Genomic DNA, 19,236 nt, shown 5'->3' with positions numbered 1-19,236 from the left:
CCGTTTGATATTATGTGGAGCTCAGAGGTCTCTTGTGGACCAGTGTCCTGAACTTGGCTCTCCCATCTCAGTGGCATGGCCCTGATGCCTGGCTGGAGCACCAAGAGCCTTTCATCCACACGGCTCAGAATAAAAGGGAGAAAAAATAGAAAGAAAGAAAGAAAGAGCATAAAATAAAATAACAAAATAAAATAAAGTTATTAAAATAAAAAATACTTATTAAGAAAAACATTTTTCAAAAGTAAAAGAAAAAAAAACTTACAGACAGAACCGTAGGACAAATGATGAAATCAAAGCTATATAGACAAAACGTCACACAGAAGGATACACATACACACTCACAAAAAGAGGAAAAGGGGGAAAATAATATATCTTGCCCCCAAAGTCCACCTCCTCAGTTTGGGATGATTTGTTTTCTATTCAGGTATTCCACAGATGCAGGTACATCAAGTTGATGGTGTAGCTTTAATCCGCTGCTTCTGAGGCTGCTGGGAGAAATTTCCCTTTCTCTTCTTTTTTTGCACAGCTCCCGGGGTTCAGCTTTGGATTTGGACTCACCTCTGCGTGTAGGTCGCCTGAGGGCGTCTGTTCTTCACTTAGACAGGACGGGGTTCAAGGGACAGCTGATTCTGGGGCTCTGGCTCACTCAGGCACGGGGGAGGGAGCGGTGCAGATGCGGGGCGAGCCTGCGGCGGCAGAGGCTGGCGTGATGTCCCATCCTGAGGCACGCTGTGCATTCTCCCGGGGAAGTTGTCCCTGGATCACAGGACCCTGGCAGAGGGATGCACAGGCTCCCAGGAGGGGAGGTGTGAATAGTGACCTGTGCTCGCACACAGGCATCTTGGCGGCTGCAGCCGCAGCCTTAGCGTCTCCTGCCCGTCTCTGGGATCTGCGCTGATAGCTGTGGCTCGCGCCAGTCTCTGGAGCTCCTTTAAGCAGCACTCTTAATCACCTCTCCTCGCACACCAGGAAACAAAGAGGGAAGAAAAGTCTCTTGCCTCTTCGGCAGGTCCTGACTTTTTCCTGGACTCCCTCCCGGCTAGCCGTGGCACACTAGCCCCTTCAGGCTGTGTTCATGCTGCCAACCTCAGTCCTCTTCCTGCGATTCGACCGAAGCCCAAGCCTCAGCTCCCAGCCCCCACCGTTCCGGCGGGTGAGCAGACAAGCCTCTTGGGCTGGTGAGTGCTGCCCAGCACCGCTCCTCTGTGCGGGGATCTCTCCACTTTAAGCTCCACACCCCTGTTGCTGCGCTCTGCTCTGTGGCCCCGAAGCTCCCCTCTCCGCCTCCCTCAGTCTCCGCCCACGAAGGGGCTTCCTAGTGTGTGGAAACCTTTCATCCTTCACGGCTCCCTCCCACTGGTGCAGGTCCCGTCACTATTCTTTTGTCTCTCTTTTTTCTTTTTTCTTTTGCCCTACCCAGCTATGTGGGGAGTTTCTTGCCTTTTGGGATGTTTTAGGTCTTCTGCCAGTGTTCAGTGGGTGTTGTATAGGAGCAGTTCCACGTGTAGATGTATTTCTGATGTATTTGTGGGGAGGAAGGTGATCTCTGCATCTTACTCTTCCACCATCTTCTCAAATCCCCCTAAAAGCTGCCTCTTTGAGAAGATAAACAAAATTGATAAACCTTTAGCCAGACTCATCAAGAAAAAAAGGGAGAAGACTTAAATTAACAGGATTAGAAATGAAAAAGGAGAAGTAACAAGTGACATTTCAGAAATACAAAGGATCATGAGAGATTACTAAAAGAAAGTATATGCCAATAAAGTGGTCAACCTGGATAAAATGGACAAATTCTTAGAAAAGCACAACATTCCAAGACTGAACTAGGAAGAAATACAAATTATGAACAGACCAATCACAAGCTCTGAAACTGAAACTCTGATTAAAAATCTTCAACAAACAAAATTCCAGGATCAGATGGATTCACAGGCCAATATTATCAAACATTTAGAGAAGAGCTAACACCAATCCTTCTCAAACTCCTCCAAAATATAACAGAGGGAGGAACACACCTAAAGTCATCCTATGAGGCCACCATCACCCTGATATCAAAACCAGACAAAGATGTCACAAAGAAAGAAAACTACAGGCCATTATCATGATGAACATAGATGCAAAAATCCTCAACAAAATAGTAGGAAACAGAATCCAACAGCACATTAAAAGAATCATACAACATGATCAAGTGGGGTTTATCCCAGGAGTGCAAGGATTCTTCAATATATGGAAATCAATCAATATGATATACCATATTAACAAATTGAAGGATAAAAACCATATGATCATCTCAATAGATGCAGAAAAAGCTTGTGACAAAATTTAACACCGATTTATGACAAAAACCCTGCAGAAAGTAGGCATAGAGGGAACTTACCTCAACATAATAAAGGCCATATATGACAAACCCACAGCCAACAACATTCTCAGTGGTGAAAAAGTGAAGTCATTTCCACTAAGATCAGGAACAAGACAAGGTTGCCCACTCTCACCACTATTATTCAACCTAGTTTTGGAAGTTTTAGCCACAGCAATCATAGATGAAAAAGAAATAAAAGGAATCCAAATCGGAAAAGAAGAAGTAAAGCTGTCACTGTCTTCAGGTGACATGATAGTATACATAGAGAATCCTAAAGATGCCACCAGAAAACTATTTGAGGTAATCAATGAATTTGGTAAAATAGCAGGATACAAAATTAATGCACAGAAATCTGTTGCCTTCCTATACACTAATGATGAAAAATCTGAAAGAGAAATTAAAGAAACACTCCCATTTACCATTGCAACAAAAAGAATGAAATACCTAGGACTAAACCTACCTAAGGAGACAAAAGAGCTATATTGAGAAAATTGTAAGACACTGATGAAAGAAATTAAAGATGATACTAATAGATGGAGACATATACCATGTTCTTAGATTGGCAGAGTCAACATTGTATAAATGACTTTTCTACCCAAAGCAGTCTACAGATTCAATGCAATCCGTATCAAACTACCAATGCCATTTTTCACAGAACTAGAACAAAAAATTTCACAATTTGTATGGAAACACAAGAGACTCCGAATAGCCAAAGCAATCTTGAGAACGAAAAACATAGCTGGAGGAATCAGGCTCCTGGACTTCAGACTATACTATAAAGGTACAGTAATCAATACAGTATGGTACTGGCCCCGAAACAGAAATATAGATCAATGGAAGAGGATAGAAAGCCCAGAGATAAACTCACATATCTATGGTTACCTTATCTTTGATAAAGGAGGCAAGAATATACAATGGAGTAAAGACAGCGTTTTCTATAAGTGATGCCAGGAAAACTATACAGCTACATGTAAAAGAATGAAATTAGAACACTCCCTAACACCATACACAAAAATAAACTTAAAATGGATTAAAGGCCTAAATGTAAGGCCAGATACTGTACAAGTCTTAGAGGAAAGCATTGGCAGAACACTCTATGACATATATCACAGCAAGATCCTTTTTGACCCATCTCCTAGAGAAATGGAAATAAAAACAGAAATAAACAAATGGGACCTAATGAAACTTTAAAGCTTTTGCACAGCAAAGGAGACCACAAACAAGATAAAAAGACAGCCCTCAGAATAGGAGAAAATATTTGCAAACTAAGCAACTGACAATGGATTAATCTCCAAAATATTCAAGCAGTTCATGCAGCTGAATATGAAAAAAACAAACAACCCTATCAAATAATGGGCAGAAGACCTAAATAGACATTTCTCCAAAGAAGATATAAACATTACCAACAAACACATGAAAGGATGCTCAACATCACTAATCATTAGAGAAGCGCAAACCAAAGCAACAATGAGGTATTTTCTCACACCAGTCAGAATGGCTATCATCAAAAATATACAAACAATAAATGCTGGAGAGGGTGTGGAGAAAAGGGAACCCTCTTGCACTGTTGGTGGAATGTAAGTTGATACAGCCATTATGGAGAACAGTATGGAGGTGCCTTAAAAAAACTAAAAATAGAACTACCCAATGACCCAGCAATCCCAGTATTGGGCATATACCCTGAGAAGACCAGAATTCAAAAAGAGTCATGTACCACAATGTTCATTGCAGCACAATTTACAATAGCCAGGACATGGAAGCAACCTAAGTGTCCATTGACAAATGAATGGATAAAGAAGATGTGGCACATATGCACAATGGAATATTACTCAGCCATAAAAGGAAACGAAATTATTATTTGTAGTTAGGTGGATGGACCTAGAGTTTTTTGTACAGAGTGAAGCAAGTCAGAACAACAAATACCGTATGCTAACACATTTATATGGAATATAAAAAAAAAAAAACGTGGTTCTGATGAACCGAGGGGCAGGACAGTAATAAAGACGCAGATGTAGAGTATGGACTTGAGGACATGGGGTTGGGGAATGGTAAGCTAGCACGAAGTGAGAGAGTATCATTGATATACATACACTACCAAATGTAAAGTAGATAGCTTGTGGGAAGGATCTGCATAGCACAGGGAGATCAGCTCAGGGCTTTCTGACCACCTAGAGGGGTGGGATAGGGAGTGTGGGAGGGAGACGCAAGAGGGATTGGATATGGGGATATATGTATATGTATAGGTGATTCACTTTGTTATACAGCAGAGACTAACACAACAATGTAAAACAATTATACTCCAATAAAAGGTGTTAAAAAAATTTTCATTCATAGACTATGCAGACAGAATAAGCCTTTTTAAGACCACTATCTCTCTTGTCTGCTGGAGTTTAAGCTCCATCAGACCATATCTCTGACATTCACTGATGTTTTACCAGGGCCTATCCCAGTCTCTAGCACCTAGGGGTCATAAAGTAAATTTTTGTCTAATGAGCGTGTGAATGAATACTCTCATGAATTGGAATTTTGGTGTATACCAATATGGGGCAAGAGTAATATGGTGTAAACTTTGAAGAATATCCTTGGGTTTAAAAAGTGGAAGAAGGGCTTCCCTGGTGGCGCAGTGGTTGAGAGTCCGCCTGCCGATGCAGGGGACACGGGTTCGTGCCCCGGTCCGGGAGGATCCCACATGCCGCGGAGCGCCTGGGCCCGTGAGCCATGGCCGCTGAGCCTGCGCGTCCGGAGCCTGTGCTCCGCAACGGGAGAGGCCACAGCAGTGAGAGGCCCGCGTACCGCAAAAAAATAAAAAAGTAAAAAGTTGAAGAAGAATTCAGAATCTATCAGGACAGACTTGATTGTTGCTATTATTATTATTTATCAACATTGATAATTTTTTTGCCAAATCCTTGGTGAATGTATACTGGATGATATCACATTTTATATCAACTATAGATTTTAATATAGATTGATGTTTATGATAATTTTATAATAAACTTCATATAGATCATAAAAAAAGATACAAATAGCTTCAGAAATACAGGGTACCTGGGAACAAACCTAACAAAGAAAATGTACAATTTTCAAGAGGAAAAGAATTCTAAAATTTTATTGAAAGATTTTCACAATGTCAATAATTGGAAAACAAATGATGTTCATGGAGAGGAAGACTAAATTTTTTAAAAATCTCAGTTCCTTCTAATAGTCTTGCAAATCCAGTCAGAAGTCCACTTGTCGAAATTGATGACCAAGTTGAATATACAAATTATAAAGGTGAGTAAAGGGCCTGTGAATAGGCAAGACACTCTTGAAGAGAGAGAAAACACAGGGGACTTGCGCTGCCAGATACGGGGACTTATTATAAAACTGCAGTATATGCCCCCTGTTTGGTATTGGCTCAAGGATAGACAGATAAACTAGTAGAATCAAATAGATAGTCCAGAAACAGACATATATATATGGAAACCTGATTTATGACAAGGCTAGCATTGCAGACTATTGATGGTAGGACAATTTATTATCCACGTGCAAATAAAGTAGTGGATCCTCACACTACACACACAAATTAATTTCAGATGGTTTAAGGACTTAGATGTAAAATGCAAAACTATGAAGGTTTAGAAGACAATATAAGATAAGATCTCAATGACTGTATTAGTAAAGGCTTTCTTAAACAAGACCCAATAAGGATAGACCATAAAGGAAAAAACTGATTAATTTGATTACATAAAAAGTAAAAACTTCTGTTATTCAAAAGACATTATAAAGGGACAGAACAGCAGAGCCTTGTTCAAGATGATGAACTCAAATGCCTAGTGCATTTGATTAATGTATTTGATATTTGCACAACTGGAAAATAGGAAGGATTTGCTAATAAATACATAGAAAATGAAGGAAACACATACACACATGCTGCACAAAGATCTTCTTATCAGTTCAGGGAGAGAAAGGAAAAATAGTATTGTGTGCTATATTGCTCACCTATTAATAACATTTACATGATGTCTAATAAAAATGGTGATATAATTGCATTGGGAAGATGGGTGCATGAAAAGTATGCCTGTGTTTGTGAAAAAGAGCTAAATAATATGTCATGAGATAACTAAAAATTGTCAAACTCTTGGTTTGGTAGTTGTATCAACATTAATTTCCTGGTTGTGATAATTGTACTATGGTTATATAAAATATTAACATTAGGGAAAGCTAGGTGAAGGGTATATGAGGACTCTGGCTATACTTGCAACTTTCTGTAAGCCTAAGATTAATTTATCATAAGAAGTTAAAGAAATCAACTAATAGTTGTTGGCTCTGGGGAGTAAGAAATGTGACAGTGCTGGGGGATTATTGACATTTGGTAATAATTTTTATAGCACTACTTGACTTTTTAATTGGTATGCATTTGTTATTGGAGAAAATGGAAAGTAGAAAATTGTGCAGAGCCCAATGGAGGAAAGTTATTTCTCTGTAAATTTAACTTGGATGCTTTGGAAAGAATTGACAAAGTTAGTTACATGGAAAAGAATATTGCTATCAAATTATCTATGAGGGAGATTGAGCTTGTTAGTTTAGTCAGAAGTTAAAGAGGGAAACCATTAAAAAGTATATACTTAAACATTTTATTTTAGCTTGGAACATAAAAATGCATACTTATTCACCAATCTTTTAATGAAGGGCCATAGCTTTTTGTGTGTGTAGGGAATCCAGTGAGTAGAGTTCAGTAATGGATTTCTTATATAAACCATGCCTGTATGCTTTATCATAATTTTAAATTTCAGTCTCTTTAAAGAGGAGAAAGAACCTAAAAAACATATGATAAAACCTATCTACCTCCATACTTCTTTTCATCTTGTAAAACCAAAACACCCTATCCATTAAACAATAGCTCTCCATTGCTACTTTCCCCTGCCTCTGGCATCCAGCATTCTACTTTCTGTCTCTATCATTTCGACTACTTTCAGTATCTCATATAAGGGGATCATACAGTATTTCTCTTTTTGTGTCTGACTTATTTTACTTAGCAGTGTTCTCGTGGTTCATCCATGTTGTAGCATATGTCAGAATTTTCTTCCTTTTTAAGGCTGAATGATATTCCATTGCATATCTATACCACGTTTAGCTTATCCATTCATTCATTAAAGGACCCTTGGGTTGTTTCCACATTTTAGGTATTGTGAGTAATGCTGCTGTGAACATGAGTGTACAAATATCTCTTCAAGACACTGATACCCTTCAATCCTTTTTTCATCCCTGCTTTCAATTCCACCAAGAAGTGTAATTGCTGGATTGTATGGTAATTCTATTTTTAATTTTTTGAGGAACTCACATTATTTTCCATAACATTTCCATTTTACATTCCCATGAACAGTGCACAAGGGTTGCCATTTGTCTCTATTCTTGCCAACTATTGTTGTTTCCTGTGGTTTTTTTTTTTTTAATGGCAGCCATCCTAATAGTGTGAGGTGGCCTCACATTGTAACTTTGATTCACATTTCCTTAATGATCATTGATGTTGAACATTTTTTCATGTGCTTATTGGCCATTTGTATATCTTCCTTGGAGAGATGTCTATTCACTTCCTTTGCCCAGTTTTGAATTTTGTTGTTGTTGTTGTTGATATCCATTCATCCGATGATGGGCACTTAGGTTGTTTCCATCTCCGGGCTATTGTAAATAGAGCTGCAATGAACATTTTGGTACATGACTCTTTTTGAATTTTGGTTTTCTCAGGGTATATGCCCAGTAGTGGGATTGTTGTTGAGTTTTAAGAGTTCTCTCTATATTCTATTCTGGGTATTAATCTTTATAAGATATATGATTTACAAATATTTTCTCCCATTCTTTGGGTTGCCTTTTCACTCTGTTGATATTATCTCCTGATGCACAACGTTTAAAACCTTTCATGAACTCCAATTTATCTATTGTTGCTTTTGTTGCCTATGTCTTTGGTGTGTATCCAAGAAATCCTTGCCAAATCCAATGACATGAAGCTCTTGCCCTATGTTTTCTTCTAAGAGCTTTATAGTTTTAGCTGTTACATTTAGGCCTTTGATCCATTTTGAGTTAATTTTTTGTCTATGGTGTTAAGTAAAGGTCCAACTTCATTCTTTTGCATGTGGATATACAGTTTTCCCAGCTTTCCCCCCAGTGAATGATCTTGGCCTCTCTGTGAAAAAATCGTTTGACTGTGTATGTGAGGGTTTATTTCTGGTCTCTTTATTCTGTTTCATTGGTCTATATGTCTGCCTTTATGCCAGTACCACATTGTTTTGATTGCTGTAGCTTTGCAGTAAGCTTTGAAATAAGGAAGTATGAGTCCTCAAGCTGTGTTCTTCTCTTTCAAGATTGATTTGCATATTTGGGATCCTTTGAGATACCACATGAATTTTAGAATGGATTTTTTTATTTCTGCAAGAAATATTACCTTGATAGGGATTTTGATAGGGATTGCATTGAATCTGTAGGTGGCTTTGGGTAGTATTGACATCTTAATATTAAGTCTTCCAGTTAATGAACATGGCATACGTTTTCATTTGTTTATGTCTTCTTTAATTTCTTTCAGCAATGTTTTGTAGTTTGCATTTTGCAAGTCTTTTACCTCCTTGATTAAGTAAATTCCAAAGTATTTATTCTTTTTGATGCTGTTATAAATGGGATTTTCATAATTTCCTTTTCAGATTGTTCATTGTTAGTATATAGAAATGAACTGATTTTTGTATTTTGACTTTGTATCCTCTACTTTACCAGATTTATTTATTAGCTTTAATAGTTTTTTGTGGAACCTTCAGGGTTTTATATATAAGATCATAACAAGTGTGAAAAGAGAAAACTTTACTTCTTCCTTTCCAATTTGGATGCTGTTTATTTCTTTTTCTTGCCTCATTGCTCTGGCTATAACTTTCAGTATTATGTTGAATAAAAGTGGCAAAAGTGGGCATCCTTATCTTGTTCCTGATCCTAGAGGAAAAACGTTCAGTCTTTTACTATTGAGTATGATGCTTGCTGTGGGTTTTTCACATTTGGCTTTTATTATGTTGAAATACAAAATAGAGTTTGTTACTTTTTTTGGATTCTTATACTTTTCAAAAATTTCAAGTAAAGAAAAGAAATAACTGTGTGTTTGTGTTTGCAAATATACATGTATACACATACTAGATAAGCATATGTATATAATTTATTTATTGATATATATGAATAAACCTGGTGGACAAAATTACTTATTGAGGTTATTTTTTAGAACATTTGAAAATAGTAGATGAAGTGTTTCTTAATAAAACTATATCCCATCTTTTTTTTAGATGTTGCACCCATTGGGTGTATTAGTTGTATCCTTGGTATAATGTTTAAACTGTTGCAAATTGAGGTGAATTAGTTGGAAGTGAAAGACTAGCAATATGAGTAGCTTATTTATATTTTTAATTTGACACTCTTTGATAAGAAAACAGGCAATATGTTTATGTATAATGACTTACTCTTCTAAAAGATGTTTTTTTTCTTATTTCAGGTAACTTAATGCGGCCTCTTATGAATTATGGTATTGCTTGGTGAGCATATCTATTTTACTTTATGTTACTTTTCAGAATAATATTAACTTATATAAATTAGTTGTACTTTTGGTTTCCCATTGCAGTATGTCCATGGGCTTCCTGATTGAAGAGACTGCACCCATTGTTTGGAGAGGCCTTATGGTAATGTCAGCCATTGAGAAACTGTTGAGGCAGGTAAGAAAATTGCATTAAGCATCATTTTATTATCGGCACACTGTGGTTAATATTTTCTGATTGGAGAGTCGTTAAAATTTGCAGTCAGGTTTGAGATGTTTTGCAAAAGAACCCAGTCAGTATACTGAATTTATAATGAGGTGTGTGGCGCCAAGACCAACTTTCACTGTCACATGATTGAATCTTTCCCGTTGCTTATTAGCACTAAAATCTAATGTCTTATTTTATATTATTCTGTTTTTCTGTTCAGACTCTGTTGAGTCTACATCAAGGCAAGGAAATTTATTTTATAAGTAATCTGCCTTCTTTAGATTTATGGTTCATTTCGTAGTGGCCAATATTGAGTTATAAGGGCAGTGTAGAAATTCCTTAGATGTAGAAAAAATTCTGTAAACCACAGTGCTTATGATTAAAATTGCTTCAGAACAAAATGAAGTTTTATTTTACTCTGAGTACATATGGCTACATATTTATTTATATAGTATCTGTCCAATCAACTTGAATTTGTCCTTAAGGAAAAGAACAGTTGATTGGATAATCTAAAAATATCAGATGAGCTCTATGTTATTTATAGGAATAAATTTTATTTTTTCTTAGTAACTGTGAATTTATAGTTAATTGTGTTCTAGGTAAATATTATAAGTACTTTGGATTTTCTCCACTGACTTATAACAATTACGCCTTATTTATTCATGTTTTACTTTGGGTCAGGCACCATGCCATAGGCTGGCAGTTCTAATCATACATATTCCTATATTCATTTCCAGTTGTGAAAGTAAGTAGATATAATATGTCTTGAACTCTGAAACTCTTCTTTTTTCATTGTAACTTCTTGTCTTTTTTCTGCTGCTTGAGTTCTGATAAATGTGCTCTTTGATCTTTGGTCCCAGAATCCTCCTATCTTCTCAGCACATTTAAGTCTCTTGGCTGCATTTCTTCCTCTTTCACACTCAGATCCCATAGTTGGTTATTTCAGTTATACTCCTGACCCCATCCACTCCAGTTCCTTTGTGATCTTGACCTTTATTTCTGTGGATTAAGCCAGGATTTTTTTTTTCTTTAAGGAAATTCTAAAACAGTATTTATTCAGTTTATAATTAAAGTTAGAGTCAATGGAAATTTGGAAACACCAGAAGGAGAATTTTGATTTTAATATTGTCAACTGAAAAAATTGTGCAACCTGTAAGTTGAGAATTATGTTTTATTTGGCGAACAAAACTGAGGACTTCATCCCAGGATGCAGTCTCTCAGGTAACTCTAAGGGACTGCTTCGAAGAGGTAAGGGAAGGGCCAGGATATATAAGAGTTTTTGCAGGAAAAACAGGTAGTCAGAACATCAAAAGATTACTGTCAATTTAAGAAAACCACATATCTCAAGTTAAGGAATTTAGCACTTGTCTATGTATGGGAGGATATAAGAGTTTGGGCTCATTGAAATCGTTCCTTTGATATCTGGGGCCCTCAGTTATCTGGGGCCAGTATCCTGTGCTTTCTCATTCTGAGTTTCCTCAGGGTGCACCATCAGGGATGGCTGCAGCAGCTGACTGCTAGATGGGGGGCATTCTGTTTCTATCCTGAGTTCCCTCAGGGCTAACTCTCAGGGAGGCGGTAATGTGATGGCTTGATGGCTGCAACATCCTTGTTTACTGATATGGCAGGCAACATTTTCTCATTGACAATATTTCCCGCCTCCTATGTTAGTGTTAGAATTCTCAACAGGAAATGATTCAGAATTCCTCCTAAGTCTTTATGGATGGCCACAAGAAGATGGAAGTACTTCCGCTTTCCACAGTGATCAGACACTTAGAGATCCAAGTCAGTGAGAAGAGACACAGAAGTCCAGGCCAAGGGTTGGCGTTCCTAGCTCAGAGATGTAGAATCCCCATAGCCCGTGCCCAGCAAGGGGTGAGCAAGTTCTCTCTTTTCTGTCCTTTTTAAATCTCAGGGATCCTTTTAAATCTCAGATTCCAACAGGTGACAAAAGCATCTGCAAATGAGCCCCTGAGCCTGGAAGAGAGAGAGCAAGTGTGTAACTGCCCTCAGGAGAGGGGCAAAGGGAGTTTCCCACAGAATGAGATTAAACCTGACAGTTCGAATAATTAGGCTGCAGAAAGACTGCACCTGAAGCTCACACTTAGATTTAGTACCTGCTTTTATAAACAAAGAAAACTTTTTGAGACCAGAGGTGAGAAGATCAAAAGTCTGAAGGAACCAGAAGTATATTATTTTTTTATTTTGTGGGGTGTTGGGGAAGGGGAGAGGAGGCAGGATGCCAATTCTGTATTCTCAGTGTCCCACCATAACCCAGCCTTTTGTATCTACTGCTGAATACTGTTGGAGAATGTAGAATACTTGTGTTAATTGCTGGCATCATACATTTTTGATTTCTGAGTTTAGCCAGGCTCTCAGCACTTCAATCATCTGATTTAATTCATTATTCTTTTAACATTTATTAAATGCTCAGCTTAAAAAATATTTAGAGGGCTTCCCTGGTGGCGCAGTGGTTGAGAGTCCGCCTGCTGGTGCATATATATATATATATATATATATATATATATTTAGGGAATTTGGTAGTTTGGCAGAGGACCTATTGGAGATGTGGCAATTTGACTTGCTGGCACATAAATCATATAAAAGTTACAGTTTATTCTGACAAATGCTGAAGATACATTTTTAGCAAACATACTACAAAATATCAGAATGAATATCAGGGGCGAGAAAATGAATCCATTACATATTTTATTGGGATACTTAGAGGATACCTAGAGTATCCTCTAGGATATTAGGATATTGGCCTGCATGTGTGCCATACAGTCTTTTGTAAAGTTGCTTCTGTCATCTGCACATTTTAATAGGAGCTGAAAGCTGATATTTTTGGATCATACCGTGACCAGTGCTAATCATCTGAGCTATTAATTAAGGAGTGTTTTGTTTTAGTTTTGTTTTGCTATATAAAGCAGACCAGCATTTGGTAAATTTAACATCCTTTGTGAAAATATAGTAGCTGGATAGATGCTCTATATAGCAGTGGATTGTGGAGGGTACCTGGTTCATTGGCTGATTAAAAAAATTGAATATAACACGTATGTAGTATGTAGAAGAAGGTACAGATCATAAGTGTCCAGATAGATGGATTATCCCAAAGTGAAAACACCTTTATACTCAGCATTCAGGACAAGATAAATAGAATACCAATGTTCCAGAAGCTCTTCTCCTGTCCCTTCCCAGTTACTATCTTGTGGGGAGATGATAAATACTTGTGGTAGGTCTGCCATCTTGAACTGGAATCTTTTTAAAAGTTTTTTTCCCTCTTTCTTTTAATTTATTGAGTTAAACTTATACATATAATAGGATTCACAAATCTTATATGTGGAGTTCAGTGATTTTTGATAAACATATATGACTGTGTAACCATACCCCAATCAAGATAGAGGACATTTCCATGCCCCTAGAAAGTTTCCTTGGACTCTCTTGTAGTCAGTCCCACACCCATAGGCCATGATTGTTGTGATTTCTGTCACCATAAATGAGTTTTACATAAATGAGTTTTACATGTTCTTATACTTCATATAAAGGGAACCTTATAGTATAGAGCCTTTTGTATCTGGTTTCTCTTTCTTAGTCTAATGCTTTTGAAGTCATCCTTGTTGCATGTATCAGTAGCTGAGTCCTTTTTATTGCTGAGTAGTATTCCTTTGCATGAATATAACCTAATATTGTTTTAGCTGTTCTTCTGTTGATAGACATTTAGGTAGTCTCCAGTTTTGGGCCATTATGAATAATGCTGCTATAAATACTTGTACAAGTGTCCATAAGAGTTCCAGTTGTTTCACATCTTTGTCATTGTTTGGTGTGGTCATTCTGTTCACTGGTGGGTATGAAATGATATCTTCTGATGGTTTTAATTTGTGCTTCCCTTATGGTCAGTGATTTTAAGCCCCTTTTCATGTGCATGTTAGATATTGCTATATCTTCTTTCATGAAGTGTATGTTCAAGTCTTTCACTCTTTTTTTTTTTTTTTTTGGCTCATTTTTCTTCTTGTAATTGAGTTGCAAGAGTTTTAATATATTCTGGTTATGAGTCCATTGTCAAGTACATGTATTGGGAATATTTCTCCCAGTCTGTGGCTTGCTTTGTGATGAGCTGAAGTTTTAAATTTTCGTGAAACTCAATTTATCCCCCTCCTCCAATTTTTTTTTTTCTTAATGCTTAGTACTTTTTCTGCCCTCTCTAAGAAATCTTTGCCTGTCTACCCCAAGGTTGATATTCTCGTGTATATTTTTACCTTTAAGATTTATAGGTCTGGCTTGTATATCTGGAATTAACTTTTTTGTATGAAGTGAGATAATGATCAAGGTTTATATTTTTTCATAGTTGTGTCATAATAGGAAATATATTTATTCTTTGTCCTTGGGTCCTGACACAAAGCTCCTAAAACCCTTGGAATTTCCTGAGTGATAGGATTGTCCTTTGTCATTCATAAGGAGCCTCGTTTTGAGCACACCTGCTAGTTCATGCTAGTGAGGTGACTTGGGGTAGGACCCCTAGATAGCCTCAGGATGGGACTGGTCACCAGCAAGGCCAAGTATTTAGAGGGTTAGAACTTTCAGCCTCTCCTACTGACCTCTGGGAACGGGAAGGGAGGTGGGCTGCAGATTAAACTCTATGAAAATTTTTGAACAACAAGATTCGATGAGCTTCTGGGTTGTAAAACACATCCACATGCTGGGTGGGTTGTGTACTCTAGTTCCATGGGGACAGAAGCTCCTGTGCTCAGGGCCCTTCTGAACCTTGTATTTACCTCTTCATCTGGCTGTTCATTTGTATCCTTTATAATACCCTTTATAATAAACTGGTAAATGTAAGTAAACATTTTTCTGAGTTCTGTGAGCTGCTCTAGTAAAATACAGGCAACCTCAGATATTGTGGGTTTGGTTCCAGACCACCGCAGTGAAGGGAATATCACAATAAAGCAGTTGCTTAAACTTTTTTGTTTCCCAGTGCACATGAGAGTTACGTTTCCATTATACTGTAGTCTATAAAGTGTGCAATAGCATTATGTCTAAAAAGAAAAAACGTACATACCTTAATTAAAATATACTTTCTTGCTAAAAAGTGTTAACCATCATCTGAGCCTTCAGCAAGTCATAATCTTTTTGCAATCGTAACACGAAAGATCAGTGATCACAGATCACAATAACAAATATGATAATAATGAAAAAGTTTGAAATATTGCAAGGATTACACAGAGACACAGTGAGTAAATGCTTACTTGGAAAAATGGTCCTGATAGACTTGCTTGATGCAGGGTTGCCACAAACCTTCAATTTGTAAAAGATGCAATATCTGTGAAGTGTGATACAATGAGGTATGCTTTCAGTTGAACCTGAGGAGGGGGTCATGTGAACCTCACATTTATAGCCAGTCAGCCCAGAAGCACGTGTAATAGCCTGGACTTGTGATTGGCATCTGAATTGGGTGAAGTCTTGTGGGACTAAGCCCTTAACATATGGGATCTGATGCTATCTCCAGGTAGATAGTGTCAGAATTGACTTAATTGCTTGGCGGTGTTGGAAAACACACATTATAATAGTTTAATTGTTCTAGCACTTTGTTTAAAAGATTTCCCTTTCCCTATTGAATTGACTTGATACATTAGACAAAAATCAATTAAGCATATGTGTATGGGTCTATCTCTGGACACTGTGTTGTGTTCCATGAATAGTTTAATCCTTAGAGTAGAACCATACTCTCTTGATGATTGAAGCTGTATAGAAGGCTTAATATCAGAAAGTGAGAGTCCTCCAACTTTGTTTTTTCTTGATTGTTTTGACTATTCTAGGTTCTTTTACATTTCTGTATAAATTTTATATTCAACTTACTAATTTGTGTAGAAAAGCATGTTGGTATTTTCATTAGGATAGTATCGAACTATCAGTATAGATCAGTTTTGGGTGAATCGAGATCCTGACAACATTGAGTCTTCTAACCCTGAGCATGGTATGTTTCTACATTTATTTAGATTTTCTTTAATTTCTTGGAGTAATAATATATAGTTTTCAGTATATAGGTCTTGTAATTCATTTGTTAGATTTATCTTAAGTGTTCTTTGATGATATTGTAAATGGAATTTTTTTGGGGTGTTTAATTTCAAATTGTTTACAGTTAGCACATAGTACATATACTATTGATTTTTGTATATTAACCTTGTATTCATAATTTTTCCAAATTTGTTTTCAAGTAGTTATTTAGTAGCTTTCTTGGTACCTTGTATGCACATGATTATATTGTCTGCAAGTAAAACGGCTTCATTTCTTTCTTTCCAATCTATTCTTTTCATTTCATTTTCTTGTCTTCTTATTGAACTGGCTAGTACTATCAGTACAGTGTTGAACAGAAAAGATGAAAGCAGACATGCTAGTCTTCATCCAGATTTTTTTTCTTATTTGATGATATTTATTATCTTTACCAAGATGTACAATAAAAGGGAAATGTCACATCTAGTGACATTAACATTAAATATTTCTTCATTAAGAAAGATGATAGCGATTGGTTCAAGTTGGCAGAGTAGAAGGATGTGCTCTCACTTCTTCTTGTGAGAACACTGGAATCACAACTAACTGCTGAACAATCATAAACAGGAAAACACTGGAACTCACCCAAAAAGATCCCCCACATCCAAAGACAAAGGAGAAGACACAATGAGATGGTAGGAGGGGTGTAATCACAATAAAATCAAATCCCATAACTGCTGGTGGGTGACTCACAAACTGGAGAATACTTATACCACAGAAGTCCAAGAACTGGAGTGAAGGTTCTGAGCCCCATGTCAGGCTTCCGAACCTGGGGGTCCGGCAACAGGAGGAGGAATTCCTAGAGAATCAGACTTTGAAGGCTGGTGGGATTTGATTGCAGGACTTTGACAGGACTGGGGGAAACAGAGACTGCACTCTTGGAGGGCACACACAAAGTAGTGTGGGCACCAGGACCCAGGGGAAGGAGCAGTGACCCCATAGAGACTGAACCAGAGCTACCTGCTAGTGTTGGAGGGTCACCTGCAGAGGCGGGAGGTGGCTCTGGCTCACTGTAAGGACAAGGACACTGGCAGCAGAAGTTCTGGGAAGTACTCCTTGGCGTGAGCCCTCCCAGAGTCTGCCAATAGCCCCACCAAAGAGCCTGGGTAGGCTCCGGGTTGGGGCCGCCTCAGGCCAAACAACCAACAGGGAGGGGACCCAGCCCTACCCATCAGCAGACAAGTGGATTAAAGTTTTACTGAGCTCTGTCCACCTGAACAACAGCCAGATCTACCCACCACCAGTCCCTCCCATCAGGAAGCTTGCAGAAGCCGCTTAGATAGCCTCATCCACAGGAGCAGACAGCAGAAGCAAGAAGAACTACAGACCTGCAGCCTGTGGAACAAAAACCACATTCACAGAAAGATAGACAAGATGAAAAGGCAGAGGGCTATGTACCAGATGAAGGAACAAGATAAAAATCCCAGAAAACCAAATGAAGTGGAGATAGGCGACCTTCCAGAAAAAGGATTCAGAATAATGATAGTGAAGATGATCCAGGACCTCAGAAAAGAATGGAGGCAAAGATCGAGAAGATGCAAGAAATGTTTAACAAAGATCTAGAAGAATTAAAGAACAAACAAACAGAGATGAACAATACAGTAACTGAATTGAGAGGTACAGTAGAAGGAATCAATAGCAGAATAACTGAGGCAAAAGAATGGATAAGTGACCTGGAAGTCAGAATGGTGGAATTCACTGCTGCAGAACAGAATAAAAAAAAAAGAATGAAAAGAAATGAAGACAGCCTAAGAGACCTCTGGGACAACATTAAAGGCAATAACATTCACAATATAGGGGTCCCAGAAGGAGAAGAGAGAGAGAAAGGACCCGAGAAAATATTTGAAGAGATTATAGTCGAAAGTTCCCTAACATGGGAAAGGAAATAGCCACCCAAGTCCAGGAAGTGCAGAGTCCCATACAGGACATACCCAAGTAGAAACATGCCGAGACACATAGTAACCAAATTGGAAAAAAATTAAAGACAAAGAAAAATTATTGAAAGCAGCAAGGGAAAAATGACAAATAACATACAAGGGAACTCCCATAAGATTAACAGCTGATTTCTCGGCAGAAACTCTACAAGCCAGAAGGGAGTGATATGATATACTTAAAGTGATGAAAGGGAAGAACTTACAACCAAGATTATTCTACAACCAACCTACAACCTACAACCAAGATTATCTCATTCAGATACAATGGAGAAATCAAAAGCTTTACAGACAAGCAAAAGCTAAGAGAATTCAGCACCACCAAACCAGCTCTACAACAAATGCTAAAGGAACTTCTCTAAGTGGGAAACACAAGAGAAGGGCCTACAAAAACAAACCCAAAACAATTAAGAAAATGGTAATAGGAACATACATATCAATAATTACCTTAAACATGAATGGAGTAAATGTTCCAACCAAAAGACACAGGTTTGCTGAATGGATACAAAAAAAGACCCATATATATGGTGTCTACAAGAGACCCACTTCAGACCTAAGGACACATACAGACTGAAAGTGAGAGGACAGAAAAAGATATTCCATGCAAATGGAAATCAAAAGATACCTGGAGTAGCAATACTCACATCAGATAACATAGACTTTAAAATAAAGTATGTTACAAGAGACAAGGACACTACATAATGATCAAGGGATCAATCCAGGAAGAAGATAAACTATTATAAATATATATGCACCCAACAGAGGAGCACCTCAATACATAAGGCAACTGCTAACAGCTGTAAAAGAGGAAATTGACAGTAACACAGTAATACTGGGGGAGTTTAACACCTCACTTATACCAATGGATGGATCATCCAAACAGAAAATTAATAAGGAAACAGAAGCGTTAAATGACACAATAGACCAGACAGATTTAATTGATATTTATAGGACATTCCATCCAAAAACAGCAGATTACACTTTCTTCTCAAGTGCATACAGAACCTTCTCCAGAAGAGATCACATCTTGGGTCACAAATCAAGCCTTGGTAAATTTAAGAAAACTGAAAACATATCAAGCATCTTTTCTGACCACAATGCTAAGAGATTAGAATTCAATTACAGGGAAAAAAACACAAACACATGGAGGCTAAACAAT

General features: G+C 37.6%; 1 protein-coding gene across 1 annotated transcript in view; it reads left to right on the top strand.

Annotated features, from left to right (window-relative positions):
* The window catches only part of LOC112391316 (iron-sulfur protein NUBPL-like), a 180,055-nt gene that overhangs the window by 89,068 nt on the left and 71,751 nt on the right, over window positions 1–19,236 (top strand). Inside the window, exons 6-7 of the mRNA XM_024732642.1 lie at window positions 9,855–9,894; window positions 9,981–10,071. Coding sequence (XP_024588410.1) covers window positions 9,855–9,894; window positions 9,981–10,071 — 131 coding nt within the window. The remainder of the gene's footprint in view (window positions 1–9,854; window positions 9,895–9,980; window positions 10,072–19,236) is intronic.

Source organism: Neophocaena asiaeorientalis, unplaced genomic scaffold (assembly GCF_003031525.2).
Source record: "Neophocaena asiaeorientalis asiaeorientalis breed wild unplaced genomic scaffold, Neophocaena_asiaeorientalis_V1.1 scaffold216, whole genome shotgun sequence".
Classification (NCBI taxonomy): domain Eukaryota; kingdom Metazoa; phylum Chordata; class Mammalia; order Artiodactyla; family Phocoenidae; genus Neophocaena; species Neophocaena asiaeorientalis.
Note: the sequence above shows the minus strand (reverse complement) of the source record. Positions and strands in the feature narration are given on the sequence as shown.